Consider the following 16,428-nt stretch of genomic DNA (forward strand, 5'->3'; position numbering starts at 1 on the left):
GGGAGGCATTAAAGGTAACAAGTTTATAACAGTGGAACATTTGTATTTGTCAAAGTTTTCAGGTTTTTAAAGATAGATTTGTGTAGCTTAGCATGTTGGTGATCAGAAAACTCTTAAGATTATGCTGCAATAAGTTAAGTGTGTATTATTTATTTATTTTTTTTACTGCACGCAGATCAATGGAATTGAACTTCATGACAGATCTCTTTCTGAATGCGAGTCTCTGCTGAGGACCTGTGACAACTCTCTCAGTATCTCCCTTATGAAGGTGAATACACTCAACCTTAACAACAGAAACATAACAGCTGCAAATTAATCACTTCTGATAATGTATTCTTCATGATTGTGAGTAAATGACCTCAGGTCAGTTTTTTTTTACCATAAGTTTTTTGTAAAATGTGTGTTTTAAGCCGAACAAATGATTCCCATTTTATGCATTAGTCTAAATCTAAAACATTTAACTGTCTAATTTCCTTCCTCAACAGTTCCTCCCTCAGAGCTCTTCTGGACAGAATTTATTTGAAGGTTTGAGGGACTCTGAAAAGACCCTGCGTCTCCAATCTGGTGAGCTCCACCCCAGAGGCTGCAGGAACTCCAAGCACAACTGCTCAACTCAAACGGACATTTGCAGCTGCAAGTCGAGCATCAGACAGGAGGAAGTATGTAAAGATGCATGCGGTTCCCTGGAAAACGGCGGCAACAGCGGCACTCATTCCCATCACAAATCCTTCTCTAACGGCTCCCAGCACTCCTGCTCTTTGTCCATGTCCCACAGTCTGTCAGAGCCTCATACAACGTTCAGCTACCAGCGCCAGGAGCTCAGTCCTCGTTCCCTTACATTCACGCCTTTGGTGTCTAACTGCAGCCCCCCTCAGCCGCCTGTGGACAGAGGACAGAGCCCACCAGTGAAGGCCGGTGGAGGAACGTGGCCTAAAGTCCTAGTTGGGGCTTCTCTCACTGAGTGCACACAGCTGTCCATCTTCAAAAAACCCAAACAGAGGAAGTCCATCTTTGAAGTAAACGCTTTCAGGAGGCCAGAGACGGCTCCTAAGCTGGACTACATGTCGAAGCATTCGCCACAGAGTTCAGCATCTGAAACTTCTCAGACGCCTCCCACCCCGCCCACCAGGAGCGACTCGTTTAGATTTAAGCATCGGCAACAGAATAGCTCTGCGTCCGACTCCACCATCACCACTGGCACGCCACCAGCCTCCCTGGCCCTGGCCGCAAGCCCCCAGGATGAGGGGTTTGTCGGAAGCCAGGAATATTACACCAACGCACCTGCAGGAAAAAGCAAAAAGAACTTCAAGGAAGAGGAGGAGAGCCGACGGCGGACCGAAGTGCAGGAAAAGAGGAGGTACAGGCCAAAGTCGGCGCCAGCTCTACGGCGGAACGTGACTCCGTTGCACATTCCTGTTCCCATGCAGGTAACTGATCAAAGCTGCAACAAGTGGATAGATTTTCATACCTAGATTTATGCAATCATACATGTTGAATTTTTTCACCTTGACTCACAGGACAATGACCCAAAACATACAGCCGAAGCTATAATGAAAAGGTTTATTTTAATGCATATTCAAGTGTAACTTTTAAATCCGATTGAATTTTCAGAGACATTTGACTGAGCTTGAGCAATTTTTCAAACAATAGGAAAAGTTCTAAATGTACAGTTTTTAGATGTGCAAATCTACTAAACGGCGTTTTGACTAAAGTCCAAAGGGTTGGAGTCTCAGTTGACGGCGTCTCAACTAAAGTTCTACAGCTTTTTATTTCTCTTTCTCACTGTTTATGTTTTAATGATGTTTTTTAAATCTCTTTCTCACATGCTGTTTTTATTTTAATTATGTAAAGCCCTTTGAACTGCCTTGCTGCTGAAATGTGCTATACAAATAAAATTTGATTGATTGATAAAGATATACCCCCAAAAGACTGCAGCTGCAATTGTTCTTGATAGCAATACATATAGAAACCACACTGCTTGGATTTGTTTGAAAACCATGTATTGTTTTCTCTACTTAGTTATGCCCTGTTCTGTGTTGACCTATCAAATAAAAGTAAAGTAAAGTCACTTTGTAAAGTGAGAAAATGTAAACTGGGGCAGAGGTGCATGAATACACTTTGTAAGCCCTTGTTTGTATTTATGATTTCTCGTTTTGTTTGTACACAGGCTTAGATTAAAGCAATAATTTATCGGGTTTTATTTGCTGTTCATTGTCTTCTGGCAGACTCAGGTTTCCTCTGATGAGCTTTCCCCAGAGCCAGTGGACTTGTTACGCTTCTCTCCTTTGAGAACAAATCGGTACAGCGTGCCATTTGCCCCCCCAAGCTATTTGACGGCACGTAAGTCATCGGCAGGCACATTCTTAAGTAGTTCTGATTTGCATTTAAACAGGAGCTGGCTAATTTATTTTTGTAGCTGTCTTTATTTTTTTCACTGCAAAAAAAAAAAAAAAAATTACAGCTGCAGTTGTCCTTTTATTTATTTATTTATTTTTTTAGACCTTCCACAGCGACGTGCAGCACCAGGCCCTGCAATGACTGCTGTTATGAGGAACCCAGTTTACACAGCGTGGAGCCATGAGATCCAGAACTGTCCTCCAGTTCCCAATTCAGGCCTTGATCAACATCCACAAAGGTCATATACTAGTCTGTGTATCATTTTTATGGCTGACTTCTGTATTGAACACCTTTTTTTTAATACAAGTATCATACTTTTGAATTTCCTGACTAAAAACTAATTGAGGCCTAAATGTGTAGTGCTGCATGAAAAAATAAAAAAAATAAAAACCAACCATGTACTCTCTGCCCCAGATCTCACGAACAGATGGCATGAGGCAAATTATATCTTGCTCTGGGTTGAATAATTGACTGCCAGGGGACTTGACATAGGCCTCTTTCTCCATTTTTAGCCCCCAGCAACAGGCTCCTCTCATTTTGGACCTTGGCCACAAGCGCAGTGGACACTTGAGTGAGACGAGCCACAGCCAACCACCACACAGCACCAAGTCTTTGCCCTCTGGAGCCAGACTGAGTATGTATGCCTGCTTAGCTTTGATCTAATTTCCAGTTGTAAATGTTCTCCAAGCATTAAGTGTTAAGTTTCCTGTATTCATCCGGGCAGCTATTGTCTTTCATAGTAAACAGATGATTAATTGTTCTTTTACAGTGTTTTTACAGTCTGGAAAAAGAAACTGGATTATGTATAAAATATTTCAAGACCATTGTCTGATTCTTAACCAACATCATGTTCTTCCATCAGTCTGTTCATCCACCAGTTCATCTGTCCTTTCACCCATTTTTCTGTCTTAGGAACTCCAATACAGCCTTAAAGGTTTATATATTGCTGTAACAACAGTAGTTTATCATCTGTTACATAGATTGTCTGACTTCAACTGAACATCTTCAGTCAAGATCATATTATCACAAATATTCTTATAAACAAAAGAACACCATCCATTTCTATTTCAGACCATCTGTTGATTCATCCGTTTGTCACGTTTATTTCGGTCACATATGTACTGTAAGTTTGTTCTTCTGTTCATCAATCCATCCGTTTATCCATCACCACATCTTTCATCTGTTTATCAGTCCATCCGTCCGAGCATCCATGAATTTATCTTTTGCCATTCATTTATGCATCCACCCGAATCCATCTGTATCAAACTATGTACATGGTCCAACAGTCGGCCATCCCTCTGACAAAAACATTACCCATTCATCTATCATTCTATTGATCTATCCACCCATCTGTTCATCCATTCATCTGTTCTTTCAAATGTTCCATGTTTTTTTTCTTCCCGATTCCAGATTTAAAGTTTGTGAAAATATCTTGCATAAATGAATCAAACTTTTGTATTTATTCTAAAAAAATAAAACCAAAGTCTGGAAAAGAATATTGAGTGTGTGAGAAGCTTACGTTTTCTTTGATAACCCCCACCGTTTACCCACTGAAGATGCCTGATGCTGCAAATTGTAACACAATTTGAGAAGCTCTTGGTTGTCCACAGTGGATATGTAAACGAAATCAAAAGTTTAACCCCACTCCTGTTTTAGTCCACTCAGAGCTGTAAAATACAGTCAGACTTTTTCAGCAGTTCAGAGCAATACTTCATTAAGTATAAAACCAGATTCATTGGTCTTGGGAGGCTAATGCTGATTGCTAATCCAAGAGAGACTTCTGTCTAATAACACCAGTCAATAATCTTCTAGTTTGAAAATTACTCTGACAACAGAGCCTTTAAAGCATTCCTTGTCATAATTGCTGTCTGAAATTAAAATGGCAATTGTAAGAAATCATGAGTTGTTTTTTTTTTGTTTGTTTGTTTTGTAAAATAGCTGCCCAGTGAAAATGTTTAAAGATTCATAAAACAGTTTTGTTTTTTAGATTGGATTTTTTTTTTTATTAAGATGGCAAAAGTCTGCTTTTTTCTCAGCCACTCTCTGAATAGCTGTTAGCTCACCCTCTGGGGTGGACTGATCTGGATTTATACGAAATGAAGATACTAAGACAGTTATCTAATACACAGAGTTTTCCAACAGGACGTCACCTCACAAACTCAAAACTACCCTTCAAAAACCTGTTATTTCCCCCACAACTTCTTTGAGAAACCTGATCTAGACCTTTTGTTAGAAATAACTAGTGGCTTCCTCTGAAACTTGACAGGCCATTTACCGTATATATAGCTCAGGTATAGACATTGACTGGTTAGGTAAAAAGTCTCAAATCCACACGACTAGCTGCCCATGGAGATGAGGATGTTTTTTATTTTTTTTGCATGGGTAACATATATTTCCTCTTTTCTTTAGGCTCTCCTGGTACTTTACAGTTTAGGGCAGAGCGGATAAAAATCCCTCCGACCCGTTACTCTCGCTCCACTGGCTCTGACAAAGGTACTTTTCAGTGCAGATCTTAAATCACCTCTCAATAAATGCTGCTGCTGTAAATCATGCGGAGCTTCGCCTCTTTTCTCTCCAGCATCTCTTTCACACTCCGAGTGTAGCAGCCCAACCCCTCCCATGTCCCCCGTCAACCTGGACACGTCGTCTTTCTCCAGCAGCCAGTCGCAGAGCTCAGTTTCTTCCCATCCCAGGATATCAGTCAGCCCTGCTCCAGTTGGTGACAGGAGGAAGGATGGGTAAGCCAGCGTCTCGCCTGCATCCTCATCCGGTCATCATTCAGTAGAGCATGACATGTTTTCCTCAATTTGTCTGCTTCATTGTGATGAAATGCTCAGATTGCTATAAACAAATCCGTCAGCCTTCGTCTCACGCTGGCTCACCATCTAACCTTATTCCTGCCTCTGTCTCTTCTCTCTGATTAAAACCTGAAATCCTTCTTCTATCACTTTGATTCTTTATGCATCTATACATATATATGTCTATTTTTTTTTCATCTACTTCTCAGATTTGTTTCTTCCTACACACCTTCTGTTAGACGTCCAGCAGGAAAGCCCTTGTTCTTCTCTTTGAGAAGCTTGAGGTGTGTTCCAGGCCACTTGTAGCATGAACAGTGTATGCACAAGAGTGTCTCAACATAATCTTTGTGCATGTGCAAATGAACGCAATAATCAGCCCTTTTTTTAGGGGCCCTCATGCATGATTTATTTACATTTCTAATGTAACCTAGAAATTAAATGTGTTTCCCTTTAGGGCATCATCTCTAATCTGCTCTGCGTGTGGTTCATAAAAATTCAGTAGAACTACTTGACTGAAGAACTAAAGCACATTCTGTTACTTTTCTGTATGATGCGGTTTAAGGCTTTTATTTAACATAATAAATGTTTTAAATTTTTTGTAATTTACAGGAGGAACGTTTGACATTAAATATGCAGTACATTGAAAAAGCATTCTCAGCCCTTAGAACCACTATCTTCAATTGATTTTATTGAAATTTTGTGTGTAGAACCAACAGAAATTAGTCCATAATTGATATTGTGAAGCCTCATCCATCGTCCGGCTGTTCCAGCTGTTAGTTCGAAGGAAATAATAAAACGTTCCACAATTGGGATATTGTCTTATAATCTAGCACTGCTTTATATCTCTTCAGTTGCAACTCTGACTTGCCTGGTGTGATCTTTGGTCTTTATGATGGTGTTTGTTCACTTGTGTCTTTTGAAAACATTGTTATTTAGGTTTCAGTGTAAAGAACACAAAATGCAAATTCACAACACACTGTTTTTTTAATTAGTAATATATCTTTAGTTTTCTCTTTCTACTTATAAATGAAGCACTACTTGTTAAATTAGCTCTCAGTAAAATACAAATAACTACTTCTGTTAGGTGCTTTAAAGATGTACTCGTTTATAAAATTAAAGTTTTATTGACATGTTTTTTGTAGAAATTAAAATCATTTTTGTGGTGCAACCTATAAACATTTATTTATTTATTGAACTTTGTGGTGTACAATTATAGGTTAGTGAATTTCTGGACCTTTTTTTTGTTTTTAAGGCCTTTTTTAGGTGAGCCACGCAATGTGACGGTACAGAAAGGAGTAGAACCGCTTGGGATCTCTATTGTCAGTGGAGAAAACGGAGGAGTGTTTGTTTCCAAAGTAACACCGGGGAGCATCGCTCATCAGGCTCGTCTAGAGTACGGAGACCAGCTGTTGGAGGTAAAGCAACTGCCATGCTTCTTCAATTTCACTTTTTTTTATTATTCTGTTTCTAATAAATCAAAGCTGTTTGCAGTTTAATGGAATCAACCTTCGCAACGCCAACGAGCAACAGGCACGGCTGGTGATTGGACAGCAGTGCGACACGGTCAGCATTTTGGCTCAGTATAATCCTCACATGTTTCAGCTGGGGAACCACTCCCGCTCAGGGTAAGCTGGCGTGTTGGTTTTTGTAGTTATTTTTAAAGAAGACTACTGAACCAGAGTTGTTGCTGAAACAAATGCTGAAACCGACAGAATGCATGAGTTTCAAATTTATTTTTAACATTTTAATCTTTTACAAACTGATCACAAAGCAAAAATTCTATGGTTTTCATTGCGCAACTTTGAATTTATGAATTTTTTATTGTTTATACGTGGTCAAAATTGTACATGCTGTCTCATTTATATATAAATACATAACAATATTTGAACAAATGTCCTTTAGAAAGTTTGAGAAAAACCAGACCCTTTTGTTGCCAGTAAAAAGCTTCTGTCATGATCCTGATGGACTATTTATTGTCAGAAATGTCGAAGTTTATTTAAGTCATTGTCCCCGACATCAATCCTAATAAGGATTTGTGAAAATGCTTTGTGTAAAAGTTGGGTAAATCAGTCAGTCTAAAGGAACCATGCCATTTCTGGCAAGATAACGGGTCAAACATCCACTTGGAATCAAGCCTGAAGCTTGCTGTTGGCTATAAGAACTGTTGTTTCTCTTTACTATTTCAAAGGGCATTTGAAATAACCAAATACATTTAAACTGATGCACTCAAATCCTGTTTTAAAAAATATTGAAGGTAATTTGTGGTATAGTTTCACTGTAAAAAGAATTACTCAAATGCGTGACTGAAGGCTCAAAATTATTGATATTCTTGCTCATTATGTATTCATGGAAGCTGTTTACTAGCACCGAATGTTATAGATGACAATAGTCTAAAACAACCAGAAAGTAAATATTCAATCAGCTTGTGTAATTGAGCTAAGTCAAAAAGATTATATATATATATGATTTTATTTTTTTTTTAAGGTCTCAAGTGGAGTCTGGTAGCAACCATCTCACTACCAGTCCAGATAATCACTCCGCCGTGGACACACTGAGCGAACAGGACGAGGGAACAATGACGCCTTCTTCCAGGCAGACTACTCCTGCCACAAGCCCACACAACTCTTTCAGGTGTCGACGTTGTTTCACTCACTCCACTGAACACTTTAAGGACATGTCTCCTTTTATTTCTTTTGGTTGTGTTCATGTTTGATGCTCACAATATGTCTGTTCATTTCCATGTCAGAAATTGAAAAAGTTTCAGAGTAATACATTTTAAAATTGCTTATCTGCTTTACAAGCCAATTGAACGGGTTGATACTGATTTGTGTTCATGTTTTCTAGATTTTCTGGTTGTACAATAAAAGGATATTTGCCTTTTGAACATTAAGCAGCAAGTTTTGATGTCCTAAGGAGTTCAAACTTTGGTTTAATTTCAGGCTTCCAGGTTCCCTTTTACTGCGGGCTGCAGAGCCTCGCCTGGTGAGACTGAAGAGGATTGAGACAGAGCTGGGTGTGCAGATCTGTGGAGGAAATGTTTGTGGCATCTTTGTGGAAATGCTGGATGATGAAAGCCCGGCAAAGACTCCTGACGGACTGCTTACTGGAGACCTTATACTGGAGGTAAAAACAGAGTTCATCAGTGTTTGTGATGTGTAAAGAATCAGATTTACCGTAAAAATGTCGCCCAATAGTTAGAGTAAGAAATCATTGGATGCTATTCAGTTATACATTTGTATGTAGCTGCAAAATACCTCCTGTGCTGTCTAGACTTTGAAGTTCAACCTCTGTCCTTGGTGTAGCTGTCTCTGTTCCACATATTCTTATGAGTGTTACTGTAAATGTCATTGTTCTTTGTCTCTGGCAGAATTGTGTCCTATTTGTCAGTTGTACAATTGTTGTCTTCCAGTACAATGGTGTCAGCATGAAGAATAAAACTAAAGAAGATGCTTACCTGGAAATGTTGAAACCAGCTGATGAAGTCATGTTCAAGGTCCAGAACTACGGGGACAGCCTTGCTGTCATCAAAGAATCTCAAGGAGACGGATTTTTCATCAGGTGCTTAGGGTTTAAGCATTTTGTACTGCTGTTTCCTAAATAAATAAATGTTAAGCCTGGGGAAAAAATATAGGAGCCCCATTAAAAAGTAAAAGCAGAAAGATTATGCAATTTAAGTTTAATAAATGAGACGTTTTTTCTTGTCTTATGTCATACGTGTGGTTCAGAATTAAATATTTTGCATGTTAATATTTGAATGAACACATTTATATTTTGTCAGAGTGCTTTATGAGCGGGTTGCAGAAGCGGAGCAGGAGCTGAGCTTTAAGAAGGATGACATCCTGTATGTTGAAGACACTTTACCAAATGGCAGCTTTGGCTTCTGGATGGCCTGGCAGCTTGATGAGAATGCACAGAGGCTGGAGAGGGGACACATCCCAAGCAAATACATGCAAGTCCAGCCAACGGCAATGAATTAGTTTGTTTTTAAATCAGTTTTTGTTTGAATGTAATTAACCATATTAAGCTCATAATTTCAAGTAAGCTCACGTGTCTCATCTTGTAGATAATAAAATGGCTTCTGTGTTTGTCAGAGCTCAGTAATTTTAGAATTATTCACTACATTATTGAACATTTGACATCATCTGCGCATGTCAAATGTCTCTTAGGATGGATCAGGAGTTTTACAAAAGACACGGCTTGGCTGACATGAAGGATGAGAACGGAACCAGTAAGTCCATGTCTGCTGCTGCTCGGAGGTCGTTTTTCCGTCGGCGGCTGAAGCACAAACGAAGCGGCTCCAAGGATGGGAAGGACCTGATGGCTCTCGACTCCATAAGCACAGATTCTTTGCCCATCCCGGAAGGTGAGATCACCCCCTCCCCCCCAGAAATATCTTCGACTAATTTCAGATCTGACCCTAATAGTCATTGACCAACTTCAAAGTTTTACTGAATCTTGTCTATTCCAAACAATTTCAGAATGAGGTTTACAGCAGATATTAGAATGACCTACTCAAAGTCCAGCCCTTTATTATCTTTATTCCCAGCTTCCTGCTCTGAATTAGAGAGTGAGAATACACTATTTCTGCACTGCCGCCTGGGAAGTCAGAGATAGAACTAAAGAAGTACATTTAGTTCCAGAACATTCCTCTCAGGTTAAAATAATGAATCCCTTTAAAGTTCATTTCTGTACGTCATGCTCAGATGGAATGGGTCTGATGTACCAGCGGGTTCAGAAGGTGGACTGCTCGTCCCCCAGACCGGTGCTGATCTTGGGTCCGTTAATGGAGGCCTGTAAGGACCTGCTGGTGACAGAGGCTCCTGCTAACTTCTGCCGCTGCTTGCCTGGTGAGTGTGCTAACCAGACACACTCACATAAAATGTATTAATATAACATTGTACTGAAGCCAGAAAATAATTAGATAAGCTAAATAAGTTTGATTGTATTTTTTTGTTGTTCTCAAATCTAGAAATCATGAAGGCATCCCAACAGGCGATAGAGCGAGGCGTGAAGGATTGCGTGTTCATCGATTACAAACGGAGGAGCGGCCATTTTGATGTGACAACTGTTGCATCAATAAAGGAGATCATAGAGAAGGTAAAGCTTTTTGCTCATGTCATCAGTGGGTATCTGTGCATCAGACTGTCAGCTGAAGGTTGTCCTAGAACAGCAAAGTTTTGTATGGCAGCTCAACTGTTCTTCCTCCTTGTATCTACAGCCATGCCATGGTGGTTGAAAAGTAAAGTGAAGTATAAAAGCAGAAAAACTTTAAATTATTATGGATTCCAAATCCATAAATGGTAGAAATATATTTATATTTTATAAATATATGTTTAGCTAAATCTTGACCAACATTTTGCTTTGCACCATCCCTCATTTCTCATGCAGTTTTTTTGCTGTCATTCTCTCATAGGACTGTCACTGTTTACTTGACATTGCTCCTCACGCCATCGAACGTCTTCACAGCGTTCACATCTACCCAATCGTCATATTCATTCGATACAAAAATGCCAAGCAGATAAAGTGAGTAATCCCATGGCCCTGGAAGCATGTGTGGTTCACCTTTCATTTTCTGGCCTGAGGATATGTTTGATTTGATTTGTGTTTGTCTTGAAGCTGCTGTTTATTGATTAGAATTACAGTTTAAACCTTGAACGACGTTTTCTCTGAGCCGTTTGTTCTTTTTTTTTTTTTTTTTTCATTTCATTGGATTTGATCAGCCGGTGATTCTGAAAGAAGTCTTCCGCACGGGAAGATTTAATCTGTTAAACTCTCATCATGTTATTTTTGTGCGCAAGCGCATAAGCACAGACACAAATGAGAACAAGCTCTCATGCTTTCGAGGCCTCTCTCACACTCACACACACATATACACACACACACACACACACACACAAATGGCTGCAAATTTATGAAACTGCAGCAGTTGAACGTGGCCGAGATTGATTCCTGCTAAGCCTTCAATGTCATCAGCTGAGTGCCAGCTGTCCTGGGAGGGGCTTCCTGGAGCTTGTGTGGGTGGCTGTAATTTCCACCTGGACTGATGGAGCAGCTGACAATGGCTTCAAGTATTTAATGTGACCTTTATAGTCAAGGAGGCAGCAGTAGACTTTGATCATGAAAACCAGTATGACCTCTTCTGTAATGAATGTTTAGGTATTAAAAGATTTCCACTGTTTAGTTTCTTTTTTTTTGCAATTAAAAACAAAAAGTTCTTCAAATTTCAGATATCACGTTCTATGTATTGACTCGACACACTGAATACAAATGTACTCGCGCTACACAACTTTGTAGCGCGAGTACAAAATGATCGTTATAAAAATAATAGTTTTAAAATCTCAATAAAATACATGAAGGTCTGAGGTTGTAATATGACAAATGTGAAAGAGTTCAAGGGTTATGAATACTTGGCACTTTTTGTTGCTGTTCATTTTGAATCCTAAACGTCTTCAAAATTATAAAAATGTAGTGCATATTAGAGGAATTTGAACAAAAGTTATTCATCTTTGAAGCAATAAAGTGACAAACACGACTCTTAATCTAAATGCGGTCAATAAAAATATATTTTGGGATTTATAGATGCTCTGGTTTGTTGCAGCGTTTCTGCAGCTTTTTATGAAGCTGTGTGGAGGTGCTAACCGTTGTGGATATTTTCTCCTCAGGGAGCAGAAGGATCCTCTTTACCTGCGGGATAAACTCTCTCAGAAACATTCCAAGGAGCAGTTTGAAGCGGCACAGAAAATTGAGCAGGAGTACAGCCGGTTCTTCACAGGTTAGTGGAAATGATTTATTTTGATTGTAATGAACCGACTCCTAGCTTTGATATGGAACGTACGCAAACATCCGTTTCAAGCCGTGAGTGTGAAGGTTATCCGAGTTGTGCCCATCTTCCTTATCAGATCAGGGTTAAAGATTTACGATCTGGAGCAGCAGACAATCTGAAACCCACAACTGTCCAGCTGATTAATGAGAACAAGAGGAGGCAACTTATGGCAAACAGCTTTGGGAGCAAACACACCGCTGATCCTTTAAAACAGGAGCAGGTTGCTGGCTCATTTTCTCAAAAATGGGAACACAAACCAGTTTTTATCTGGTAGAGACAATTGAGAGGAAAATATTCTTGTTAATTCCAAAGATTTGAGCTTGAATTATTTTAATGCCACCGTCTCATTTAAATAACTGGAAACTAGAACATCTCTTTGTGTAATGATTTTCAAAATCCACATTGATGAACAAGTAATTTTATAAATTTCAGTCCTCACCCAGTCTAGGATCGAGTTGCTAAAAGAAATTATTTGCTTTGTCACACTATCTCTTTACATCGGTATGACAGAAACAAATGGGTTAGTAATAAGACTTTTGCAGAAACTCTGATCAGCTTAAAAATAACATTTAAAAGAAGAACGTTTAGACAAAACACTCCCCGCTGAATAAAACGGTTTGGTTTTTCAAATGGCTTTTAGAATTTTTCTTATCCCATTGTCTGGTTCTACTTTTCAGACGTTTTATTTACTAGTCATAAGTTAAGTTAATATTTGACTTGGATGCTTATCATGTGAATATTCCTCCCCCACCCTCCACTGTGTTGCAGGCGTTGTCCAAGGAGGCAGCGTCTCCTCCATTTGCACTCAAATCACGACCATCGTGGAGCACGAGCAGAATAAAGTCCTCTGGATTCCAGATGGAGCACCATAGAGATTTCATGCCACTCTCACATTTATGTAGCATTTTATTATAATTTTTTTTAATCATAGGGTGCACTACAAATCGCTGACACTTCCGTTAATGTCCAAGGCTTACTCAATTTTACAAACATCAGCACAGATGATGGTAATCATGCAATATTCCCACTAAATTAGTGACATTGGGAGCAGCAGATAGGTTTGTTTACACTAGTATTTGATACTTGAATGTTCTGTTCTCCCTCAGATGTGGTAGCACTCCTTAAATTCCTTTTTGTTGCCATAAAATAATGTTGGACCACAGTGAAGACCATATTCCTGAAGTGATGATGGACTAGACTTCAATGCTCTCTTCCTTTTCTATATTTATATGCATTTTCTCCACATTTACTTTTGTCTAATTATTAGGAAGAATGTTTTCCATTTAATTTCTATTTATAGAGGAGAAAATTGTCTCTTCCTTACATTTTGTTTTGTGGTATGAAGGTTCCCTTTCCATTTCATTCCTCTTAAATAACATTGTGCCAATCCAGGTTTTGTCTTCCAGTTGTGACACTATGTCCCCTGCTTATGTGTTTCAAATTCTGCCAGTATAGTTTTTCTTTAACTTAAATTGAAAAAAGGGACTATTTTTTATTTTTGAATATCATAGATGGCTGTCAGTTAAAACACACCCACAGGTACCTTGTGATTCATCCTGGCACATTTCGTCTTGGATAAAACACTTGCGATGAGTTGAAGGTTAATATTTCCTTTAAAAATAATAAAAACTAACTATAGTTGAACTGCAAACATTCTGTGAATTTGTTCAAAAGTAATTTGTGTGTGTGTGTTTTTGTTGTTGTTTTGTTTTGCTTTTCTTTTTATTTGATCAACTGGAAGACTTTGTTAAAGTTAACCTACTCACCACCAGAGGGTGCAATCTACCATTTCAGATAAGTAAGATGTACTTTTTTTGATCACTTTTTTAGGTGCTTGTCTAGGAGGATGTCTTTTGTACTGAATTAAACTTAATTTAATTCAGTACAAAAGGTTAAACTGTAATTAAATGGAAAGGATAGCATCAGGGGATGTCTCTTAATTTTGATGATAATGGTTAACAACTTATGACAACTCAAAATTAAATTTTTCAGAAAAGATTTTTTTAACACTGGAATGCTTTGTTACAGTTTAAGGTGCTTGGCTGATGCCTTGACTGTTGACCACCAGATCTTAAGATTCTCTACAAGGGGGAGTAATCCATAAAATGGTGCTGCTGAAAGAAAAACTGGGTGTTGCAGAATGCTGTATCAAAGCATATTAATAGAAAGTTTAGTGGAATAAATACAACACATGTTCAGGTGTCATATCTGTTGCAATCCTGATGTAAATCTGATCTATTACAAAATACGAAAGAAGGCATCACCAGTTCGTTTTGCAACAGGTGACCTTGAACCTTAAAGTAATGTTTACTTTCAGTAATTTGATTCAAGAGGAAATATATCGTGTTTAGTACCAATTTATATTTCAGCTTTACTATTTTAATATTTGGTCTGGGCTTCTTTTGCATGAATCACCAATGTGGTGTGATGTGGAAGAGATCAGCCTGTGGCTCTGCTTAGGTTTCGTGGAAGTCCAGCTTGCTTTAGTTATGGTCTGCAGTTCGTCTGTATTGTTTAATCTCCTCCTTCAGGATACAAGGTGGATACTTTATGGGGTTTAGTTTAGGTGGGTTTTCTAGCCAGTCAAGCACAGTGATAAAAGAGCATTAAACCATGTATTGGTGGAAGAGAGGACAAATGTCACATCATGCTGGGAATGGTAATCATGGAAGCATAAAGTACTGTGAAATTCATGAAATGCTGACTTTGTATTTGAAAAAACATTGTGAACCGACACCAAAAAAAAAAAAAAAATCTCCCTACCCAAATCATCAAACTGTGGAAACTTTGCATCAACTTAAGCAGAGCCAAATTCTTAAATATTGTTTGGGTCACATTCCTCTCATGTTATACACTTTGTCCTGCCACTAAACTTTAAAGCAATCTCCATGTGCAGTACTCAGAATTTATTAACTTTTTATTTGATCATCATCTTGAGGACAACGGTTGGCTGAAACATTTTTTTTTATGTCTAATTTGTGTAATTTTGTGGGAGACCATTTTTAACTGAAATAAACGCTGGAAATGTGTGCAAAGAATGTACGAAGCAAGTTTTAGACGGGTGGCCATTGTCCCACCTGGATCCCCCCCCTTGGTGGCGCCACTGAACGAAAAATCCTTTTAAAAGCATATTTTAAGGTTTCAGTGTTTAAAATATTTATAAAGGAAGACAGGGGTTCGAAATGTATCGTCCAGGTGATGAAGACGTCTCCCCTGAGTTATTGTCTGTAGACACCAAAGTTGGTCATAAAACATTGATGAACCGGTCCCTATAAATAACTGGGAGCATCTACGTCTGCTGTTGATGGCTCCTCCCCCATAGCTACCTGTAAATCTGCGATGCCATCTTCCAACAAATGGATGAGACAGGCGGCCGCTAGAGCTAAAACAAAATCACATTAAGCGAAATCTTTTATCCTTTTTACAGAATATTTTAGCTTTTCACCGTGAGGAGCGCATTCAACAGTGCGCAGGACAAGAGGAGCTGCTGAAAGCTGCGCCGTCAAACAAGGTGGAGGAGTGAGTGAATCATCGACTGACGAGGACAGCGCTCCCCTTTTCTTTCTGTGATAATAATAAGCAAACGGATCAGAAATATAGGGAACGCTACGTTTTTATTTTATTTATTTATTTTGGACCACGAACATAATGTGATTTTTTTTTTTTACGCACAGATCAAACTGATGACGCGCAACTCGTGCCGTGGACGCGAATCTTGAGGCGCACCTTGCTTTCAGAAGTTTCTTCTTCTTATTCCCCGTCTCTCGGTCGTCCACCTAACTTTAAACAACCTTCCTCTTTTCGTGAATGCAGATGAGCGGTAGCGGGAAAGGAGAGCAAGGCGCGGCGATCAAACATGCCTGAGCCACTGTGGCATCGGGGGGCGCTGGCTGGAGCTCCCCGAAGCGCCTGAATCTCTCTCGCTCTCTCTCCATCCAAGTTGATTTGTTTGCTCAAAGGGGCCAGCAGGTGACCAGAAGTCCGTGATGGCAAAGAAAGGAGAGAAATACAGCCCGGACCCCTCGATCCACATGTCCAAGATGAATGTGGTCATCCCGTTCTCGCCCGACGTGCCCTGTGACAGCAGCGGTCAGCGGATGTGGTGGGCTTTCCTCGCCTCCTCCATGGTCACTTTCTTCGGGGGGCTCTTCATTATCCTCCTGTGGAGGACCCTAAAGTACCTGTGGACCGTGTGCTGCCACTGTAACGCCAAGAAGAAGGTAGGTTTGGTGAGGCTCGGTTCCCACGGGGGATGAAATTTATTATGGGTTTTATTCCTGGTGAGTGGAGCAGTGCGTGACAACAGCGTGTCCAGTCAGTTTGATTTATAAAATGTAATTAAATCAGTGCCGAGGCCCCCCCATCAACAGAGCACAGAACATGACTGAATAATAAACTCTGCTATTCTTG

At 39.5% G+C, this 16,428-nt stretch overlaps 2 protein-coding genes across 7 annotated transcripts in view; both read left to right on the forward strand.

Annotated features, from left to right (window-relative positions):
- The window catches only part of LOC103142312 (disks large homolog 5), a 30,987-nt gene extending 17,295 nt beyond the window's left edge, over positions 1–13,692 (forward strand). For 4 of the 6 annotated variants that reach the window (XM_007558317.2, XM_007558319.2, XM_007558320.2 and 1 more), the window contains 20 exons: positions 176–268; positions 486–1,427; positions 2,226–2,340; positions 2,500–2,635; positions 2,910–3,031; positions 4,807–4,890; positions 4,976–5,135; positions 5,405–5,479; positions 6,448–6,610; positions 6,687–6,820; positions 7,680–7,826; positions 8,135–8,318; positions 8,605–8,753; positions 8,974–9,144; positions 9,362–9,558; positions 9,899–10,042; positions 10,165–10,292; positions 10,609–10,718; positions 11,858–11,967; positions 12,787–13,692. In XM_007558317.2, the coding sequence (XP_007558379.1) occupies positions 176–268; positions 486–1,427; positions 2,226–2,340; positions 2,500–2,635; positions 2,910–3,031; positions 4,807–4,890; positions 4,976–5,135; positions 5,405–5,479; positions 6,448–6,610; positions 6,687–6,820; positions 7,680–7,826; positions 8,135–8,318; positions 8,605–8,753; positions 8,974–9,144; positions 9,362–9,558; positions 9,899–10,042; positions 10,165–10,292; positions 10,609–10,718; positions 11,858–11,967; positions 12,787–12,890 (3,468 nt within the window). In that variant the 3' untranslated portion in view covers positions 12,891–13,692. The remainder of the gene's footprint in view (positions 1–175; positions 269–485; positions 1,428–2,225; positions 2,341–2,499; positions 2,636–2,909; positions 3,032–4,806; positions 4,891–4,975; positions 5,136–5,404; positions 5,480–6,447; positions 6,611–6,686; positions 6,821–7,679; positions 7,827–8,134; positions 8,319–8,604; positions 8,754–8,973; positions 9,145–9,361; positions 9,559–9,898; positions 10,043–10,164; positions 10,293–10,608; positions 10,719–11,857; positions 11,968–12,786) is intronic. The other 2 variants (XM_007558321.2, XM_007558322.2) reach the window with 1 other exon arrangement.
- Positions 13,693–15,331: 1,639 nt separating this feature from the next.
- LOC103142316 (calcium-activated potassium channel subunit alpha-1) overlaps positions 15,332–16,428 on the forward strand; it is a 92,568-nt gene continuing 91,471 nt past the window's right edge. The window contains 1 exon segment of the mRNA XM_016674427.1: positions 15,332–16,238. Coding sequence (XP_016529913.1) covers positions 16,005–16,238 — 234 coding nt within the window. The 5' untranslated portion in view covers positions 15,332–16,004.

Source organism: Poecilia formosa, unplaced genomic scaffold (genome assembly GCF_000485575.1).
Source record: "Poecilia formosa unplaced genomic scaffold, Poecilia_formosa-5.1.2 Scaffold95, whole genome shotgun sequence".
Classification (NCBI taxonomy): domain Eukaryota; kingdom Metazoa; phylum Chordata; class Actinopteri; order Cyprinodontiformes; family Poeciliidae; genus Poecilia; species Poecilia formosa.